Raw genomic sequence first — 18206 nt, forward strand, 5'->3', positions numbered from 1 at the left:
TGCAACTCTTATACACTGCTGGTGGGAATGTAAAATGGTACAACCACTTTGGAAATCTATCTGGCGTTACCTTAAACAGTTAGAAATAGAACTACCATACAACCCAGAAATCCCACTCCTCGGAATATACCCTAGAGAAACAAGAGCCTTCACACAAACAGATATATGCACACCCATGTTTATTGCAGCTCTGTTTACAATAGCAAAAAGCTGGAAGCAACCAAGGTGTCCATCAACGGATGAATGGGTAAATAAATTGTGGTATATTCACACAATGGAATACTACGCATCGATAAAGAACAGTGACGAATCTGTGGAGCATTTCATAACATGGAGGAACCTGGAAGGCATTATGCTGAGCGAAATTAGTCAGAGGCAAAAGGACAAATATTGTATAAGACCACTATTAAAAGATCTTGAGAAATAGTAAAAACTGAAAAGAACACATACTTTTGTGGTTACGAAGGGGGGAGGAAGGGAGGGAGGGAGAGGGTTTTTTATTGATTAATCAGTAGATAAGAACTGCTTTGGGTGAAGGGAAAGACAACACTCAATACATGGAAGGTCAGCTCAACTGGACTGGACCAAAAGCAAAGAAGTTTCCGGGATAAAATGAATGCTTCAAAGGTCAGCGGAGCAGGGGCGAGGGTCTGGGGAACATGGTTTGAGGGGACTTCTAAGTCAATTGGCAAAATAATTCTATTATGAAAACATTCTGCATCCCACTTTGAAATGTGGCGTCTGGGGTCTTAAATGCTAACAAGCGGCCATCTAAGATGCATCAATTGGTCTCAACCCACCTGGAGCAAAGGAAAATGAAGAACACCAAGGTCACACGACAACTAAGAGCCCAAGAGACAGAAAGGGCCTCATGAACCAGAGACCTACATTATCCTGAGACCAGAAGAACTAGTTGGTGCCCGGCCACAATTGATGACTGCCCTGACAGGGAGCACAACAGAGAACTCCTGAGGGAACAGGAGATCAGTGGGATGCAGACCCCAAATTCTCATAAAAAGACCATACTTAATGGTCTGACTGAGACTAGAGGAATCCCGGCGGCCATGCTCCCCAGACCTTCTGTCGGCACAGGACAGGAACCATCCCCGAAGACAACTCATCAGACATGAAAGGGACTGGTCAGCGGGTGGGAGAGAGATGCTGATGAAGACTGAGCTAATTATATCAGGTGGACACTTGAGAGTGTGTTGGCAACTCTTGTCTGGAGGGGGGATGGGAGGATAGAGAGAGAGGGAAGCTGGCAAAATTGTCACGAAAGGAGAGACTGAAAGGGCTGACTCAATAGGGGAAGAGCAAGTGGGAGTACGGAGTAAGATGTATGTAAACTTATATGTGACAGACTGATTGGATTTGTAAACGTTCACTTGAAGCTTAATAAAATTAAAAAAAAAAAAAACTACACTTAGATTAAAAAAAAAAAAAGATGGAGTGACTTTATCATATGGAGGGCTAGATCTGGAAGTTACCTTAAAGATCATTTCATTCTATGTACTCAGGGTCCTACAATTAGTAAGTAGGGCGGAGCTTAGACTTGGGCCCAGTTCTTCTCACTCCTAGGTGCTCTTTCTAATGGCAGCACTCAAATAAAGATCCCTATTACTCCAAACCCTGGTTGCTTAGTGGTTAAGAGCTACAGCTGCTAACCAAAATGTTGGCAGTTTGGATCCAGCAGCTGCTCCCTGGAACCCTATGGGGGCAGTTCTACTCTCTCCTACAGAGTTGCTATGAGTCAGGATCGACTTGATGGCAACAGGTATTACTCCAAGTGGTCAAGGGGGGCTGAGGAGCTTCTCTTCTTCAGGAGACTGCAGGTTAAACCTTTGGCAGAACAGGGCTGGACAGGCACAGTGGGAGCGCTGGAGCCTAAGGTCTATCTATGCTCACCTTTGGCAGCAGTCAGCATGGTGGAGGCCAGTTCACACTGCTGTGATTCCAAATGTCCAAGCGTGAACCAGCGAGGGTAACGGCTGGGTACCACAGACACCATATGGTGAGGGTGGGTAGTGTCACCTGCAGAAGCTGAGTTTTCTAGAACCGGTAACCTAGAAGACCCAAGGAGAGTCATCAGCCACCATCTAGATCCTTGCCATTCTGAACCACTTTAGAGAAGCCTATTCTTTGCTGGGGAGAATCTGGGCAGGAAAGGGTTAACCAAGGCTTTTAAAGGTTTCAAAACCTACAGTACTATACTCTATGTGAGGTGAGTGCCTGGGCACTTGCAGAACTCAGGTGGAATACTCCCCACTGCAAATGGATTTGAAAGGCAGTTCAAGAGCCGTAAGGTTATTTTTAAAAGTATAAGAAACAAAAGCCTAGGAATCCTCAGCAGTCTTTTTCTATTTGAGGTGAGATGTTTTCTCAGCCTTATGGTCTAACTAAAATTCTTCTTCTACATGGTCTGCTGCATCTCAGTGGTCCATCTGTCTGAACCAAGGATCTTATTCTCGTTTGGAAACAAGATGACCATAGCTCATTATTCTCAAGTCTTGGTATACCCAGCCCTATCAATACATCCACCAGATGACTCTGGGGACCTGTGCCTGGGAATCATGACTCAGTTGAGCTCTGGAGGGTCTCAGAATACAAGAGTCAGGTCTTGGGTGTTTCATATCTATTAATGCCTCAGGGGCTTCCCCAGATAACCCATCAAAGGTACAGCCAGAGAGCCAAGTGGGTCACCAGCAAGGCATCCCAGATAAGAATTCTAGATCATATGTGAGCTATTTTAGGGCAGGCTTGGTGGCAGGTCCAAAAGAATAGACAGGGAGAGATAAGAAAGTGAGATAAACAAACACAATGAGCATTGGAGACTTCTGCTTTAGTGGAGGCAATGGGGCTGGGAGAGGGCCACCCACCTCATAGCACGTAAGGCTAATTTATAGGACAGGTCTGGATCATGAGGCAGCAGAGCTGAGAACAAATACTTGGCAAAGGTATGCATGGGCACGCTCTCTCGGTGGATGACTTCTCCCAGACCGCTGAAGGGACCTCCTGCAGAAAAAAGACAAGCTGGCCAGTTATCTATCTGCGTTCTTCCATTCACCCATCTGGACTTGAGCCTTGTGATCCCTTGTGCATCTGCTGGCCATGGGAATTTTCACTACATTTCAATGCCATAAATGTTCCTGTACCTGTTATTAGAAAGGGGAGTCCAGGGTCACAGGTGAAAGACACTGTGACAACAGTTTCTCCCCACTTACCTTCTAGCAGTAAGATGCACTGTTTTCGCAGTGTTTGCACTAGTTCATCGTCCAGCTGCAGCTCCTGGAGTCGACTCAGGAGTTGCTCCTCATTACGGCACACCTTGTCCTGTGCGTAGAGGCCTTCAGGCATCACCCTCTGTTGACCCATTCCCATCAGAGCAACTTCGAGAGCCAATGACAGGTAGGACTCACTGCTGTTTGGGTAGCCTGCAGCTACAGGTACATGCTGGTACACAGGGGTTCTGCTTTCACTCATATCTGAGGGCAACAGGGCACCAGGTTGCTTAGGTCAGGCCTGGTGGGTTCTTCTGCCCCTCTTACCCTCTCCCTTTGGGATACAGCTTGGTTAACAGCTATTACAGAGAAGTTGAGTCAGAACCCCAGAGCAGCTGGGAAAAGTATACTGAAAAAAAGGCTACACAGACCTACAAAGATTATTAGCTCCTTCCTAACACAGGAGCTGGTCAGGCCAGCTGGGGAAGTATAAAACCTTATATTTTGTTAGCACATTATACAATGGCATCATTGTCTGTTTTTGTGTCTGTCTCTTTTACTAGAGTGTGAGTACGTTTAAGAGAAGAGACTTTATCTTATTGTTCAAGGCCTGCGATATGGAAATAGCTGAGCGTAGGTCAATGGTGAATGAATGAATTCCAAGTGCAACCTCAAGATACAAGCATCACTGTGCAGATAAAACAGACCAAAGATACCAATTCCTTCTGCAGGGCATCAAAGGGAAGATAAGGGCAGTACTAGCTTGGCATGGAGCTACCCCTTGCACCTCCACCCAGAGAAATCCAAATCCGTCCAATTAAACTCTTACTTTTGTAACACGTGCAACTTTGTTGCTATTATTTTATATGCACCACCACTAGGTTCACAGTTTCAGCAAAAGAGCACAGGCTGAAGAGCCAGAGTCTTGGTTTCTTTACTTTTCTCCTTCATCCAAACAATGAGTATTTATGGAAAACTAGGAGTCCCTAAAGGAGCCATGGTGGTGCAGTGGTTAGGTGCTTGGCTGCTAACTGAGAAGTTAGTGGTTCAAACCCAACAGCAAATCCGCGGGAGAAAGAAGTGGTAGTCTCTTCCGTAAAGATTTACAGCCTTGGAAACCCTATGGGGCAATTCTACTCTGTCTTGTAGGGTTGCTATCAGTTGGAATCAACTTGATGGCAACGGGTTTGGGTTTTTTTTTTTTTAGGAGTCCTTTGGTGGTACAAACAGTTAAGCGCTAAGCTACTGGCCAAAAGGTTGGAGGTCTGAACTGACCCAAGACACCTCAGAAGACAGGCTTGGCAATCTGTCTGAAAGGTCACAGCCTTGAAAAGCCTGTGGAGCAGGTCTCTTCTGCATAAATGGGGTTGCCATGAGTCAAAATCGACTTGATGGCAACTAGCAACAACATTAAATGGCAGGTACTGCACTAAATGCAAGGATCACGAAGATAAGTAAGTCACAATTTTTGCTATATGCGTTTGTAAACAAACTGTAATGCGGTGTGCTAAATACTACAATAGATGCGTGTATACGATATCATAATGGCATAGGGAAGAGAAGAATCGATTCTGTCTCTAGTCCTGGCTACTTTGAGATGCTATTAAATTACTCCCCCTTTATGAGTCACTGGGTGGTACAAATGGTTTGCACTCAACTACTAACCTAAAGGTTGGTGGTCTGAACCCACCAAGTGGTGCCACGGAAGAAATGCCTGGTGATCTGTTTCTGGAAAAATTACAGCCAAGAAAACCCTATGCAACAGTTCTATTCTGTAACACATGGGTTCTCCATGAGTCGGAATCTATAGGACAGCAACTTTTTTTTTTTTAAATTTCTCATTTGTAAAATTGGTACAAAGCCCTCATGATTAGGAAAGTTCAATGGGAACCAGAGAGTACTGTGTAATTGCAAGGGATACATATAGTCTCGATAGAAATTCTCTCCCCTTTCCAGACTGCTCTGAGGACCTGGCCTCTGATTCCTAAAATTCCTCTATCCTTTCTTATTCCCCTTGGACCAAACTCCTTAAGCATTCATGGTGGGGAATAAGAAAGAAGCAAACAGGTAAAATGGGTAAGTAGGACAGGGCCAGACCACAGTGTGGCAGGATGGTGGGAAAGAGAGGAACCCCAAGGAAATCCCTCAGGGAAAGGTCAGTTTGGACAAGAGGAAGAAAAGGCAGCAGGAGGGACAGAACAGAGTCTAGCAGGAAGGAGAAGTCTTTCAAGGGCAGTCCCGGATTGCCTCAGGGCGACCCCTGTACCTGACACTTCCAGATAGCCATCGTCATTCAGGCGGCAGGCCTCAGTCAAAGTGAGAAACAGACAGCCAATGGGATCCAGTGGGTGGCCCACCCAGCCCTCCAGGTTTGTGATGGTTGTGGTTCCTCTCTGCAACAGTTCTGGAAGCAAGCAGGTTAGAGTTTTAGAGATTGGAAAAAATGCATTTCTCTATGTCCCTGCTTGGGTCACCTCTTTGGTCTCTTTCTTGGCCCTGAGAGTCAAAGTAAAGCCACCCTCATTGTCTTGCCTTGAGTTGACAGGACTGGTAACGACCCACCACTCAGCTGTAAGGCCATATGATTTGCATGAAGGCTTCCTGCTGGCAGTGCACACAGGTGAATATAGCTCTAGAGTTTAGAAAGGGTATTCTCATACCAGACCTTATGTGAGCCTTACAATTGCCCTGTGAGGGATGCAGGTGGGCATTATTTCCATTATACGGATGAGAGAACTGAGATTCAGAGAGATAAAGTGAGGTATTCTAGGTCACAGAGCAGGTGGAATGACCTGTAATCCTCTAACCCTTCCACACCTCCTCCATGATAGTCCTCCATGATAATTATTGAAAATTAAGTACTAGACCTTGCATCCCCTGAGGATCCTCATCAGTCTCAGGCTTGCAGGCTTGAGATGGCTCCTAATCACTATACCTTTCTTTTGATGCTTGTAGATTTCCAGTTGCCTCTGTTGCTGCAACCTCAGGGTATTGATAATGGCCACTGTGAGTCTGAGGGCCTCTTTTGGATAACCATGGGAACGCAGGGCATCAACCCGAGCACAGGCTGTAGGCACATGCTCTAATGGATAAGAAGAAAGTATTTGGGTTGCGTTAAATTTTCAAACCAGGAAAATTCATGCTTGACAAGGGAGTTTGTGTTCAGTTCAGTTCCTCAAATTCAACCTGACATCTATTGTGTATCAGGAACTGTGTTTTATTTATTAAAAAGATAGAAGGTTGAATAAATCACAGATGAAACCTTCAAAGAACTACCTTGTAGTCTCAGGGTGGGGACACGGTGTAGAAAGAGATACGCAACTAGGATAAGAAAATGTAGTACCTCTTGGTGAACATGTACTATGGGAACCCGGAGGAGGTAACAACTAACTGACTAAAGGGAAAAGTCTTATTCATTTATTAATCTTATATTTCCTGAAAATCTATTATATGCCAGATAGTGTGCTGGCAAAGGGAATACAAAGCTGAATAAGAAACAGTCACTGACCTCAAAGATCTCACAAATGATATATAAACAGATTATTAAAACAGATAAACTATTAAAAAGAAATGATATGATGGAAATATATACAGAGAGATGATAATATTTGAGCTGAGCCTTGATGGATAAATAGGTAGACAAACCCGGAAAGGCATTCCTGGCACAGGGAACATATAAGCAAAGGCATATAAGTAAAAGCATGAAAGGTAAACTTATAACAGCTTCAGAGTATGGCAAATAATTCAGTGTAGCTAGAGTAAGCTTATTACGCAGTGGAGCTAGGCTAGAAAAGTAGAGTCTGGAATGTGAAGGGTTTTAAATACCACAGTAAGGAATCTGGATTTACCTTACAGATAGTGGAAGACTACCAAAGGCTTATAAGTGGGTCAGTAATTACAAAGAGATTTATGATTTATTTTAAAGATGGCATTAAAAATTAAAGAATTGTAGGAGGCGGGGGCCAAGATGGCGGACTAGGTGGACGCTACCGCGGATCCCTCTTGCAACAAAGACTCGGAAAAACAAGGGAATCGATCACATACATAACAATCTACGAACTCTGAACAACAAGCACAGACTTAGAGACGGAAAACGAACAAATACGGGCAGACAGCGACTGTTTTCAGAACTAGGAGCCAGCGCACCAGCTGACTACTTGGAAAATCTAGTTTCCCAGTGATGGCTCGGAGACAGCAGTCCATATCAAACCACATAAAGAAACAGACCATGACAGCTTCTCCAACCCCCCAAACAAAAGAATCAAAATCTTTCCCAAATGAAGATACAATCCTGGAATTATCAGATACAGAATATAAAAAACTAATTTACAGAATGCTTAAAGATATCACAAATGAAATTAGGATAAATGCAGAAAAAGCCAAGGAACACACTGATAAAACTGTTGAAGAACTCAAAAAGATTATTCAAGAACATAGTGGAAAAATTAACAAGTTGCAAGAATCCATAGAGAGACAGCATGTAGAAATCCAAAAGATTAACAATAAAATTACAGAATTTGACAACGCAATAGAAAGTCAGAGGAGCAGACTCGAGCAATTAGAATGTAGACTGGGACTTCTGGAGGACCAGGGAAACAACACCAACATAGCTGAAAAAAAATCAGATAAAAGAATTAAAAAAAATGAAGAAACCCTAAGAATCATGTGGGACTCTATCAAGAAGGATAACTTGCGAGTAATTGGAGTCCCAGAACAGGGAGGGGGGACAGAAAACACAGAGAAAATAGTTGAAGAACTCCTGACACAAAACTTCCCTGACATCATGAAAGAAGAAAGGATATCTATCCAAGATGCTCATCGAACCCCATTTAAGATTGATCCAAAAAGAAAAACACCAAGACATATCATCATCAAACTTGCCAAAACCAAAGACAAACAGAAAATTTTAAAAGCAGCCAGGGAGAAAAGAAAGGTTTCCTTCAAGAGAGAATCAATAAGAATAAGTTCAGACTACTCAGCAGAAACCATGCAGGCAAGAAGGGAATGGGACGACATATACAGAGCACTAAACGAGAAAAACTGCCAACCAAGGATCATATATCCAGCAAAACTCTCTGAAATATGAAGGAGAAATTAAGATATTTACAGATAAACACAAGTTTAGAGAATTTGCAAAAACTAAACCAAGACTGCAAGAAATGCTAAAGGAGATTGTTTGGCCGGATGACCAATAATATCAGCTACCAGCACAATACAAGGTCACAAAACAGAACGTCCTGATATCAACGCAACTCAAACAGGGAAAGCACAAAAACAAACAAATTAAGACTAATTCTAAAAAATAAATAAATAAACAAAATAATACACACAACAGGAAATCATGGAAATCAATAGATAAACGATCAAAATAATCAAAAAGAGGGACTAAATATAGGAGACATTGAACTGCCAGATGGAGAGTGATACAAGGCGAAATAGAAGGATACAAGTTAGGTTTTTACTTAGAAAAATAGGGGTAAATAAAAAGGTAACCACAAAAAGGAATATCAATTCCATAACTCAAGAAAAAAGCCAAGAAAAACGTAACGACTCAATAAACACAAAGTTAAACATTATGAAAATGAGGATCTCACAAGCTACTAAGGAAAACGTCTCAGCACAAAAAAGCATGTGGAAAAATGAAATGGCCAACAACACACATGAAAAGGCATCAAAATGACAGCACTAAAAACTTACTTATCTATAATTACGCTGAATGTAAATGGACTAAATGCACCAATAAAGAGACAGAGAGTCACGGACTGGATAAAAAAACACGATCCATCTATATGCTGCCTACAAGAGACACACCTTAGACTTAGAGACACAAACAAACTAAAACTCAAAGGATGGAAAAAAATATATCAAGCAAACAATAAGCAAAAAAGAAGAGGAGTAGCAATATTAATTTCTGACAAAATAGACTTTAGACTTAAATCCACCACAAAGGATAAAGAAGGACACTATATAATGATAAAAGGGACAATTGATCAGGAAGACATAACCATATTAAATATTTACGCACCTAATGACAGGGCTGCAAGATACATAAATCAAATTTTAACAGAATTGAAAAGTGAGATAGACACCTCCACATATATAGTAGGAGACTTCAACACACCACTTTCGGAGAAGGACAGGACATCCAGTAAGAAGCTCAATAGAGACACGGAAGACCTACTTACAACAATCAACCAACTTGACCTCATTGACTTATACAGAACTCTCCACCCAACTGCTGCAAAATATACTTTTTTTTCTAGCGCACATGGAACATTCTCTAGAATAGACCACATATTAGGGCATAAAACAAATCTTTCCAGAATCCAAAACACCGAAATATTACAAAGCATCGTCTCAGACCACAAGGCAATGAAGCTAGAAATCAATAACAGAAAAACTAGGGAAAAGAAATCAAATACTTAGAAAATGAACAATACCCTCCTGAAAAAAGACTGGGTTATAGAAGACATCAAGGAGGGAATAAGGAAATTCTTAGAAAGCAACGAGAATGAAAATACCTCCTATCAAAACCTCTGGGACACAGCAAAAGCAGTGCTCAGAGGCCAATTTATATCGATAAATGCACACATACAAAAAGAAGAAAGAGACAAAATCAGAGAACTGTCCCGACAACTTGAGCAAATAGAAAGTGAGCAACAAAAGAATCCATCAGGCACCCGAAGAAAACAAATAATAAAAATTAGAGCTGAACTAAATGAATTATAGAACAGAAAAACAGTTGAAAGAATTAACAAAGCCAAAAGCTGGTTCTTTGAAAAAATTAACAAAATTGATAAACCATTGGCTAGACTGACTAAAGAAAAACAGGAAAGGAAACAAATAACCCGAATAAGAAACGAGAAGGACCACATCACAACAGAACCAAATGAAATCAAAAGAATCATATCAGATTACTACATAAAATTGTACTCTAACAAATTTGAAAACCTAGAAGAAATGGATAAGTTCTTGGAACAATACTACTTACCTAAACTAACACATTCAGAAGTAGAACAACTAAATAGACCCATAACAAAAAAAGAGATTGAAACGGTAATCAAAAAACTCCCAACAAAAAAAGTCCTGGCCCAGATGGCTTCACTGCAGAGTTCTACCAAACCTTCAGGGAAGACTTAACACCATTACTATTGAAGGTATTTCAAAGTATAGAAAAAGACGGAATACTACCCAACTCATTCTATGAAGCTACCATCTCCCTGATACCAAAACCAGGTAAAGACATTACAAAAAAAGAAAATTTTAGACCTATATCCCTCATGAACATAGATGCAAAAATCCTTAATAAAATTCTAGCCAATAGAATCCAACAACACATCAAAAAAATAATTCACCCTGATCAAGTGGGATTTATACCAGGTATGCAAGGCTGGTTTAATATCAGAAAAACCATTAATGTAATCCATCACATAAATAAAACAAAAGACAAAAACCACATGATCTTATCAATTGATGCAGAAAAGGCATTTGACAAAGTCCAACACCCATTTATGATAAAAACTCTCACCAAAATAGGAATTGAAGGAAAATTCCTCAACATAATAAAGGGCATATATGCAAAGCCGACGGCCAATATCACTCTAAATGGAGAGAACCTGAAAGCATTTCCCTTGAGAACGGGAACCAGACAAGGATGCCCTTTATCACCACTCTTATTCAACATCGTACTTGAAGTCCTAGCCAGAGCAATTAGGCTAGACAAAGAAATAAAGGGTATCCAGATTGGTAAGGAGGAAGTAAAGCTATCACTATTTGCAGATGACATGATCGTATACATGGAAAACCCTAAGAAATCCTCCAGAAAACTACTGAAACTAATAGAAGAGTTTGGAAGAGTCTCAGGATATAAAATAAATATACAAAAATCACTTGGATTCCTCTACATCAACAAAAAGAACACCGAAGAGGAAATAACCAAATCAATACCATTCACAGTAGCCCCCAAGAAGATAAAATACTTAGGAATAAATCTTACCAAGGATGTAAAAGACCTATACAAAGAAAACTATAAAACTCTGCTACAAGAAATTCAAAAGGACACACTTAAATGGAAAAACATACCCTGCTCATGGATAGGAAGACTTAACATAGTAAAAATGTCTATTCTACCAAAAGCCATTTATACATACAACGCACTTCCAACCCAAATACCAATGTCATACTTTAAGGGAATAGAGAAACAAATCACTAATTTCATATGGAAAGGAAAGAACCCCCGGATAAGCAAAACATTACTGAAAAAGAAGAAGAAAGTGGGAGGCCTCACTCTACCTGATTTCAGAAGCTATTATATAGCTACAGTAGTCAAAACAGCCTGGTACTGGTACAACAACAGGCACATAGACCAATGGAACAGAATTGAGAATCCAGATATAAATCCATCCATTTATGAGCAGCTGATATTTGACAAAGGACCAGTGTCAGTCAATTGGGGAAATAATAGTCTTTTTAACAAATGGTGCTGGCATACCTGGATATCCATTTGCAAAAGAATGAAACAGGACCCATACCTCACACCATGCACAAAAACTAACTCCAAGTGGATCAAAGACCTAAACATAAAGACTAAAACGATAAAAATCATGGAAGAAAAAATAGGATCTACCCTAGGAGCCCTAATACAGGGCATAAACAGAATACAAAACATTGCCAAAAATGATGAAGAGAAACCAGATAACTGGGAGCTCCTAAAAATCAAACACCTATGCACATCTAAAGACTTCACCAAAAGAGTAAAAAGACCACCTACAGACTGGGAAAGAATATTCAGCTATGACATCTCAGACCAGCGCCTGATCTCTAAAATCTACATGATTCTGTCAAAACTCAACCACAGAAAGACAAACAACCCAATCAAGAAGTGGGCAAAGGATATGAACACACATTTCACTAAGGAAGATATTCAGGCAGCCAACAGATACATGAGAAAATGCTCTCGATCATTAGTCATTAGAGAAATGCAAATTAAAACTACGATGAGATTCCATCTGACACCAACTAGACTGGCATTAATTCAAAAAACACAAAATAATAAATGTTGGAGAGGCTGCGGAGAGACTGGAACTCTCATACACTGCTGGTGGGGTTGTAAAATGGTACAACCACTTTGGAAATCCATCTGGCGTTATCTTAAACAGTTAGAAATAGAACTACCATACAACCCAGAAATCCCACTCCTCGGAATATACCCTAAAAATACAAGACCCTTCACACAAACAGATATATGCACACCCATGTTTATTGCAGCTCTGTTTACAATAGCAAAAAGCTGGAAGCAAACAAGATGTCCATCAACGGACGAATGGGTAAATAAATTGTGGTATATTCACACAATGGAATACTACGCATCGATAAAGAACAGTGATGAATCTCTGAAACACTTCATAACATGGAGGAATCTGGAAGGCATTATGCTGAGCGAAATGAGTCAGTTGCAAAAGGACAAATATTGTATAAGACCACTATTATAAGATCTTGAGAAATAGAAAAAACGGAAAAGAACACATACTTTTGTGGTTACAAAGGGGGGAGGGAGGGAGGGAGGGAGGGAGAGGGCTTTTTATTGATCAATCTGTAGATGGGAACTGCTTTGGGTGAAGGGAAAGACAACACTCAAAACATGGAAGGTCAGCCTAATTGGACAGGATTAAAAGTAAAGAGGTTTCCGAGATAAAATGAAAGCTTCAAAGGATAGCGAAGCAGGGGCTGGGGTCTGGGGAACTTGGTTTGAGAGGACTTCTAAATCAATGGGCAAAACAATTCTATTATGAAAACACTCTGCACCCCACTTTGAATTGTGGCACCTGGGGTCCTAAATGCCAACAAGCAGCCATCTAAAATACATTAATTGGTCTCAACCCACCGGAAGCAAAGGCAAAGGAAGAACACCAAGGTCACACGACAACTAAGAACCCAAGAGACAGAAAGGGCCACTTGAACCAGAGACCTACAATATCCTGAGACCAGAAGAACTAGTTGGTGCCCGGCCACAATCGATGTCTGCCCTGTCAGGGAACACAACAGACAACTCCTGAGGGAGCAGGAGACCAATGGGATGCAGACCCCAAATTCTCATTAAAAGACCACACCTAATGGTATGATTGCGACTAGAGGAATCCCAGAGACGATGCTCCCCAGAACTTCTGATGGCACAGGACAGGAACCATCCCCGAAGACAAATCATCAGGCATGAAAAGGACTGGTCAGTGGGGGGGAGAGAGATACTGATGAAGAGTGAGCTAATTAAATCAGGTGGACACAGGAGAGTGTGTTGGCAACTCTTGACTGGAGGGGGGATGGGAAGATAGAGAGAGAGGGAAGAAGGTAAAATTGGCACGAAACGAGAGACTGTAAGGGCTGACTCAATAGGGGGAGAGCAAGTGGGAGAAGGGAGTAAGATGTATGTAAACCTACATGTGACAGACTGATTGGAATGGTAAATGTTCACTTGAAGCTTAATAAAAATTTAAAAAAAAAAAAAATTAAAGAATTGTAAAAAATTAGAAAATACAGATAAAAGGTAGCAAATAAAAATCATCCGTAATCCCATTACCCAGAGATAATCACTATGTCTAGTTTCATGTATGTTCATCCAGACTTTTCTACTCAATTTTTAATAAAAGTAGGATGATACTGTTTGTAATTGGATTTTTCCACTTAATAACACGCATCATAAATATCTTTCCATGCCACTAAATATACTTCTATAATGTTAAAAGCAATGACGTATCATTCCACTGAATATGTGTATTCTCCATTGCGTTAACCCCCTGTTGCTGGACATTTAAATTGTTTCCAATTTCCCCATCTGTAAATTATTTATATCCATGCTCTAATGAACCCCCCAACTTGTGCATATTTAGTTAATTATGGCCTCAGGATAAATCCCTAGATGTAGAATTCCTGAGTTAAAGAGTATAACTGTATTTTAAAGGCTTTAGTAAGTGCTGCTGAAATATCCTTCAGAAAGGGTGTAAGAATTCACATTCTTACCAGTGGTATATGAGAGAGTCTACCTCCATGTAACTATTCCCCCATCAGAAACCAATTATCTTTATTAAAAAAATCTCTATTTGACAATCAAATAATGATAATTCAGTGCTCTTTTAATATGCATATTTGATTATTAATAAGGTATATATTTTTTCACAGGCTTATTAAATTTATATTTTTGAAACGTTGGATCAGAGAAGAGAAAAGATGATCAAAGAGAATTTCAGGTGGTGATCTACAGTGAGTCTGGCCAAGGCTTTCAAGAGCAAGACAGATATCCAGATGCAGCAAGATCTCGAGAAAGACAAAGATATGGGATGACGGAGTTGGGAGAAGACAATGAAAATGGATGTCATTGTTATGAGACTCAGAAAATGAATATGTAAAGAAAGGAAAAAAAAAAAACAATGTCTATTTTGGAATGGGCATCCTATGGTAAAGTCAAAGATAGAGATGCTAGAAGGCCATGCTGGCAAACTCTTTCAGAGCCATTCATGATGGAATGGCTCTATCCTGTTATGATGAAGAAGGGAAGGGAAAATGGAAAGAGAAATGGAAGACAGCTTGATGAAATGCAGACTGTCCCCCAGCTACTAGTAGAGGGTAATTTAAGTTTCAAGGTTAGTGTTTTTTTGGCAAAACACATAATTTTAGAGTAGATTATTAATGTTGTTCAATAACTGTTGACTGAGAGAGCCTGTGAACCAATGTCTGATGGTTTTGTTAGTACTCTGAGATTTGTTAACTTCTTTCCCCTTTCAAATCTGTAAAGGACAGGATGCAAATGCCTCCATTTGAGGTTACTGTACCTCAGCTGAGTACATACACAAATAGCTCAGGCTTCACATAAATAACCTGAGATCCTAGACAAGGCCTCAAAAGATCTATGTGAAGAAGTTCCAAATTGTAGTTGGTGTTGCTGGTACCTATGCAGGTAGCTCATCCAGGCCTTGCAGGAGTAGAGGAGAGATAGACTTACCAAGCCACAATGGCTGGCCTTGAGAATTAAAGAGTAGTCTCTCGCTTTCCCGCTGGCAGGCAGGAGCTGTATATATATCACTGCTGATTATTCGCTGTAAGTGGCTGTCCTGCCAATGCAGTTCACGGCCTTCGATGGCTCTAGTGAACACTGTTCGTCTTGGTCTTGATAAAGAGTCTGCGGAAAGAAAGAAATGCATAATTCAATGATAGGCAATCTGAGACTCTAGCTCCTGTGACTTCTTCAGAGTGAAAAGAGGGGCAAAAGAAGAGTAAGTGGCTAAGGGCAACAGCCACTTTGCCATCTGTGTTTGTTGTACTGCCTCTTTCATGAATAAACTTTCAGTGTGTCTGTGCCCTCTATAGGAAGAACCTTCTTACAGAGATCCATGCTGCCTTCCTCTTTCTACAGAAAACCAAATTTCTCCTGGGACCCAGAGCCACATATACGAGAGAAGTGACAGTGGTGCTCAATTAATGAGGATACCAACTGCTTCTGCAAAAGTCAGAGGTGGAAAGAAGCAAGTAGGTAACTTCTCTGGCCACTCCAGAACCTGTCTCATTTATAGCATGGCCCTTATCATACTAAGAACTTCCTGGAAATTCAAGTTAAAAGCCGATAAAGAGCTGAAGCCTTGGGTGTACTTTTTATCATACTCCTATCTCCAGACTTAGTCTTGTTCCACAATAAAGAAAATTGATGCTGACAAACAACTGATTAACTTATTCTCTCACTGGTGTTTTACCATGCCGTCTTTCTTCAGGAAAACGGCTTCTGGGGAACCAAAATTGCAGTCAAAGTAGGCTCAGTCTTAAGGGTAGTGTGTAGGTAGACTAAATGGAAGCTACACCATCATAAACTGTGGACTTAGGGGGACTCATAGAAATCACATTTAAGGAAAGAAAAAGCCCTAAACAGTCATTTAACTGAATCTCTGCTAGACTAAGGCAGTTGAAACTACTCTGGGATTAAAAATTGAAGTATTATATGGATGTTTCCAGAGATGCCCAAATGAGGTGTACATCTACTAAGCCTGTGCCAAAAAATGGGGGTTGAAGGAAGAGTCAGAGGATTCAGATTGAACATGAAAGAAACTAATATATTCATTCACTCAATAGAAGTGCTTGGGATCTGATCATCTCTTTAGAATTTGATGTATCTCATGGGTATGAGCTCAGATGATTAAAGGATGTTATTATAAGAATAGGAACCCTGGTGGCACACCAGTAAAGTGCTTGGCTGCTAATGGAAAGGCTGGTGGTTCAAACCCACCCAGCGGCTCTGTGGGAGATGCTTCTGTAAAGATTATAGCCAAGAAAACTCTATGGGGCAGTTCTACCCTGTCATATGGGGTTGCTTTGAGTCGGAATCAACTATGGCACCCAACAACATCATATAAATAACACTCACTGTATTTACTGAAATTGCTTCTCCTTTACATTGTCCCTCAGTGGGAAGCACACCAACTTTTCTACTGGATGGAGTCTATGCCCCTCTCCTCACTGGCTCACTAAACCAATGACAGAAACCAAATGAAGAGCTGACCTAGCTATGGCTCATTCTCAGCTTATAGCTAATACAAATTATGGTACAGTAGAGGAAGACCCAGCAAGAGATCTAAGTGATTGCCTCCTTGAAATAAAAATACCAAGAGATTTATCATCTAAAGTAATAGGAACCAAGTATAAAATCAGTGTCTGATAAAATCTCCTACCAATGAAATGTTCCCAGTGGGCTAAAGGATAATTAGTTGCCAATATAAAAAAACCTGAGTTGCATGAACTAAAACTGACATGAATGACGACATCCCAGCAATGACTGTTGGTCGGTGGACTCAAAAAGCAGAGAGTACAGTAACATTATATTGGCTTTGTCTTAAAAAGCCAGGCCTCCTGGAGTAGGAATCCTGATAGTAACTTGGGAAGATATCCACCTCCCAGCTATCTGCTATATAACAATTTGGAAAAAAAAAAAAATCCAGAAAAGCGAGAGGCTATTGATGGTGAAGTGGTTAAGAACTCAGCTGCTAACTAAAAGGTTGGCGGTTTAAATCCACCAGCAACTCCTTGAAAACCCTATGTGGTAGTTCTACTTTGTCCTATAGGGTCTCTGTGAGTCAGAATTGACTCAATGGTAACGGATTTAAAAAATGGGGTCCCTCCCTTGAGGTAGGTCTTCTGAGCTAAAACCAATTTCAATTGAGGCCAAGATACATTACACATGGAGAACTTGAAGGTTGGAGAAGATTCATGCAGAGGGCTCAGGACTTTATGCTGGGGATGCTAGATGTGGAAAAGTACAGCATCCCCAATGTCGAAGATGAAACTTTAGCCTTATCTAAGGTTTACCATTTCACGATGAACAAGGTGACAGATTTTTCTTATTCAGGATATCTATTCTGACAGCCAAAGATGTCTGGCTACCATTATTCCACCATTGTACCCTCCCACTTTTGGAGTTCCAGGCACAAAAAGCCTAAAAAGATATCTGGCTCACCTGGGCTGTGACTGGCACTCTGGGGAAGTGCATTGGTAATGTTGGGCAGCTCGTGCCCATAGTTTCCATCTTCCAGGGGACAGACATCAAGATCACTCCACTTCTGTAGTTGCAGCAGCCAACAGGATTTTTCCTCCAGTTTGCAGTGTGGATTTAAAATGATGCACACCCATAGGGCCCCTGGAAAACAAACCAACCCACATTCTTGATATTTCTCCTTTGACGCATGTGTAAGCCTTAATATTTCAGTTTACCCTTTTCTTTCATTTTTCAAAGCATCAGCTCTTCTTATTATAAAAAACCAGGTTGGCTAGGGTTTTTAGAACTGGCTTATTTTTCCTTCCCAATCTTCCTTAAAGCAGAGACCATCTTGATACCTAGATCTGTGTGCCTACGTTTGTGAACAAGACAGATTTAGGCTTGAATCTCGAACTCAGATCAGCACTCCAACAAACATTTATTGAGCGCCTCCAATGTTTGGAGTCACTGGGTAGTGCAAA

At 40.8% G+C, this 18206-nt stretch overlaps 1 protein-coding gene across 2 annotated transcripts in view; it reads right to left on the bottom strand.

Annotated features, from left to right (window-relative positions):
* ZSWIM5 (zinc finger SWIM-type containing 5) overlaps positions 1-18206 on the bottom strand; it is a 203558-nt gene that overhangs the window by 22768 nt on the left and 162584 nt on the right. Inside the window, exons 5-11 of one of the 2 annotated variants that reach the window (XM_049879121.1) lie at positions 17707-17886; positions 15211-15387; positions 6154-6300; positions 5485-5622; positions 3222-3482; positions 2877-3012; positions 1906-2063 (exon numbers count right to left, since the gene is read on the bottom strand). In XM_049879121.1, coding sequence (XP_049735078.1) covers positions 1906-2063; positions 2877-3012; positions 3222-3482; positions 5485-5622; positions 6154-6300; positions 15211-15387; positions 17707-17886 — 1197 coding nt within the window. The remainder of the gene's footprint in view (positions 1-1905; positions 2064-2876; positions 3013-3221; positions 3483-5484; positions 5623-6153; positions 6301-15210; positions 15388-17706; positions 17887-18206) is intronic. The other variant, XM_049879122.1, reaches the window with a different exon arrangement.

This window comes from Elephas maximus, chromosome 3, assembly GCF_024166365.1.
Source record: "Elephas maximus indicus isolate mEleMax1 chromosome 3, mEleMax1 primary haplotype, whole genome shotgun sequence".
Classification (NCBI taxonomy): Eukaryota; Metazoa; Chordata; class Mammalia; order Proboscidea; family Elephantidae; genus Elephas; species Elephas maximus.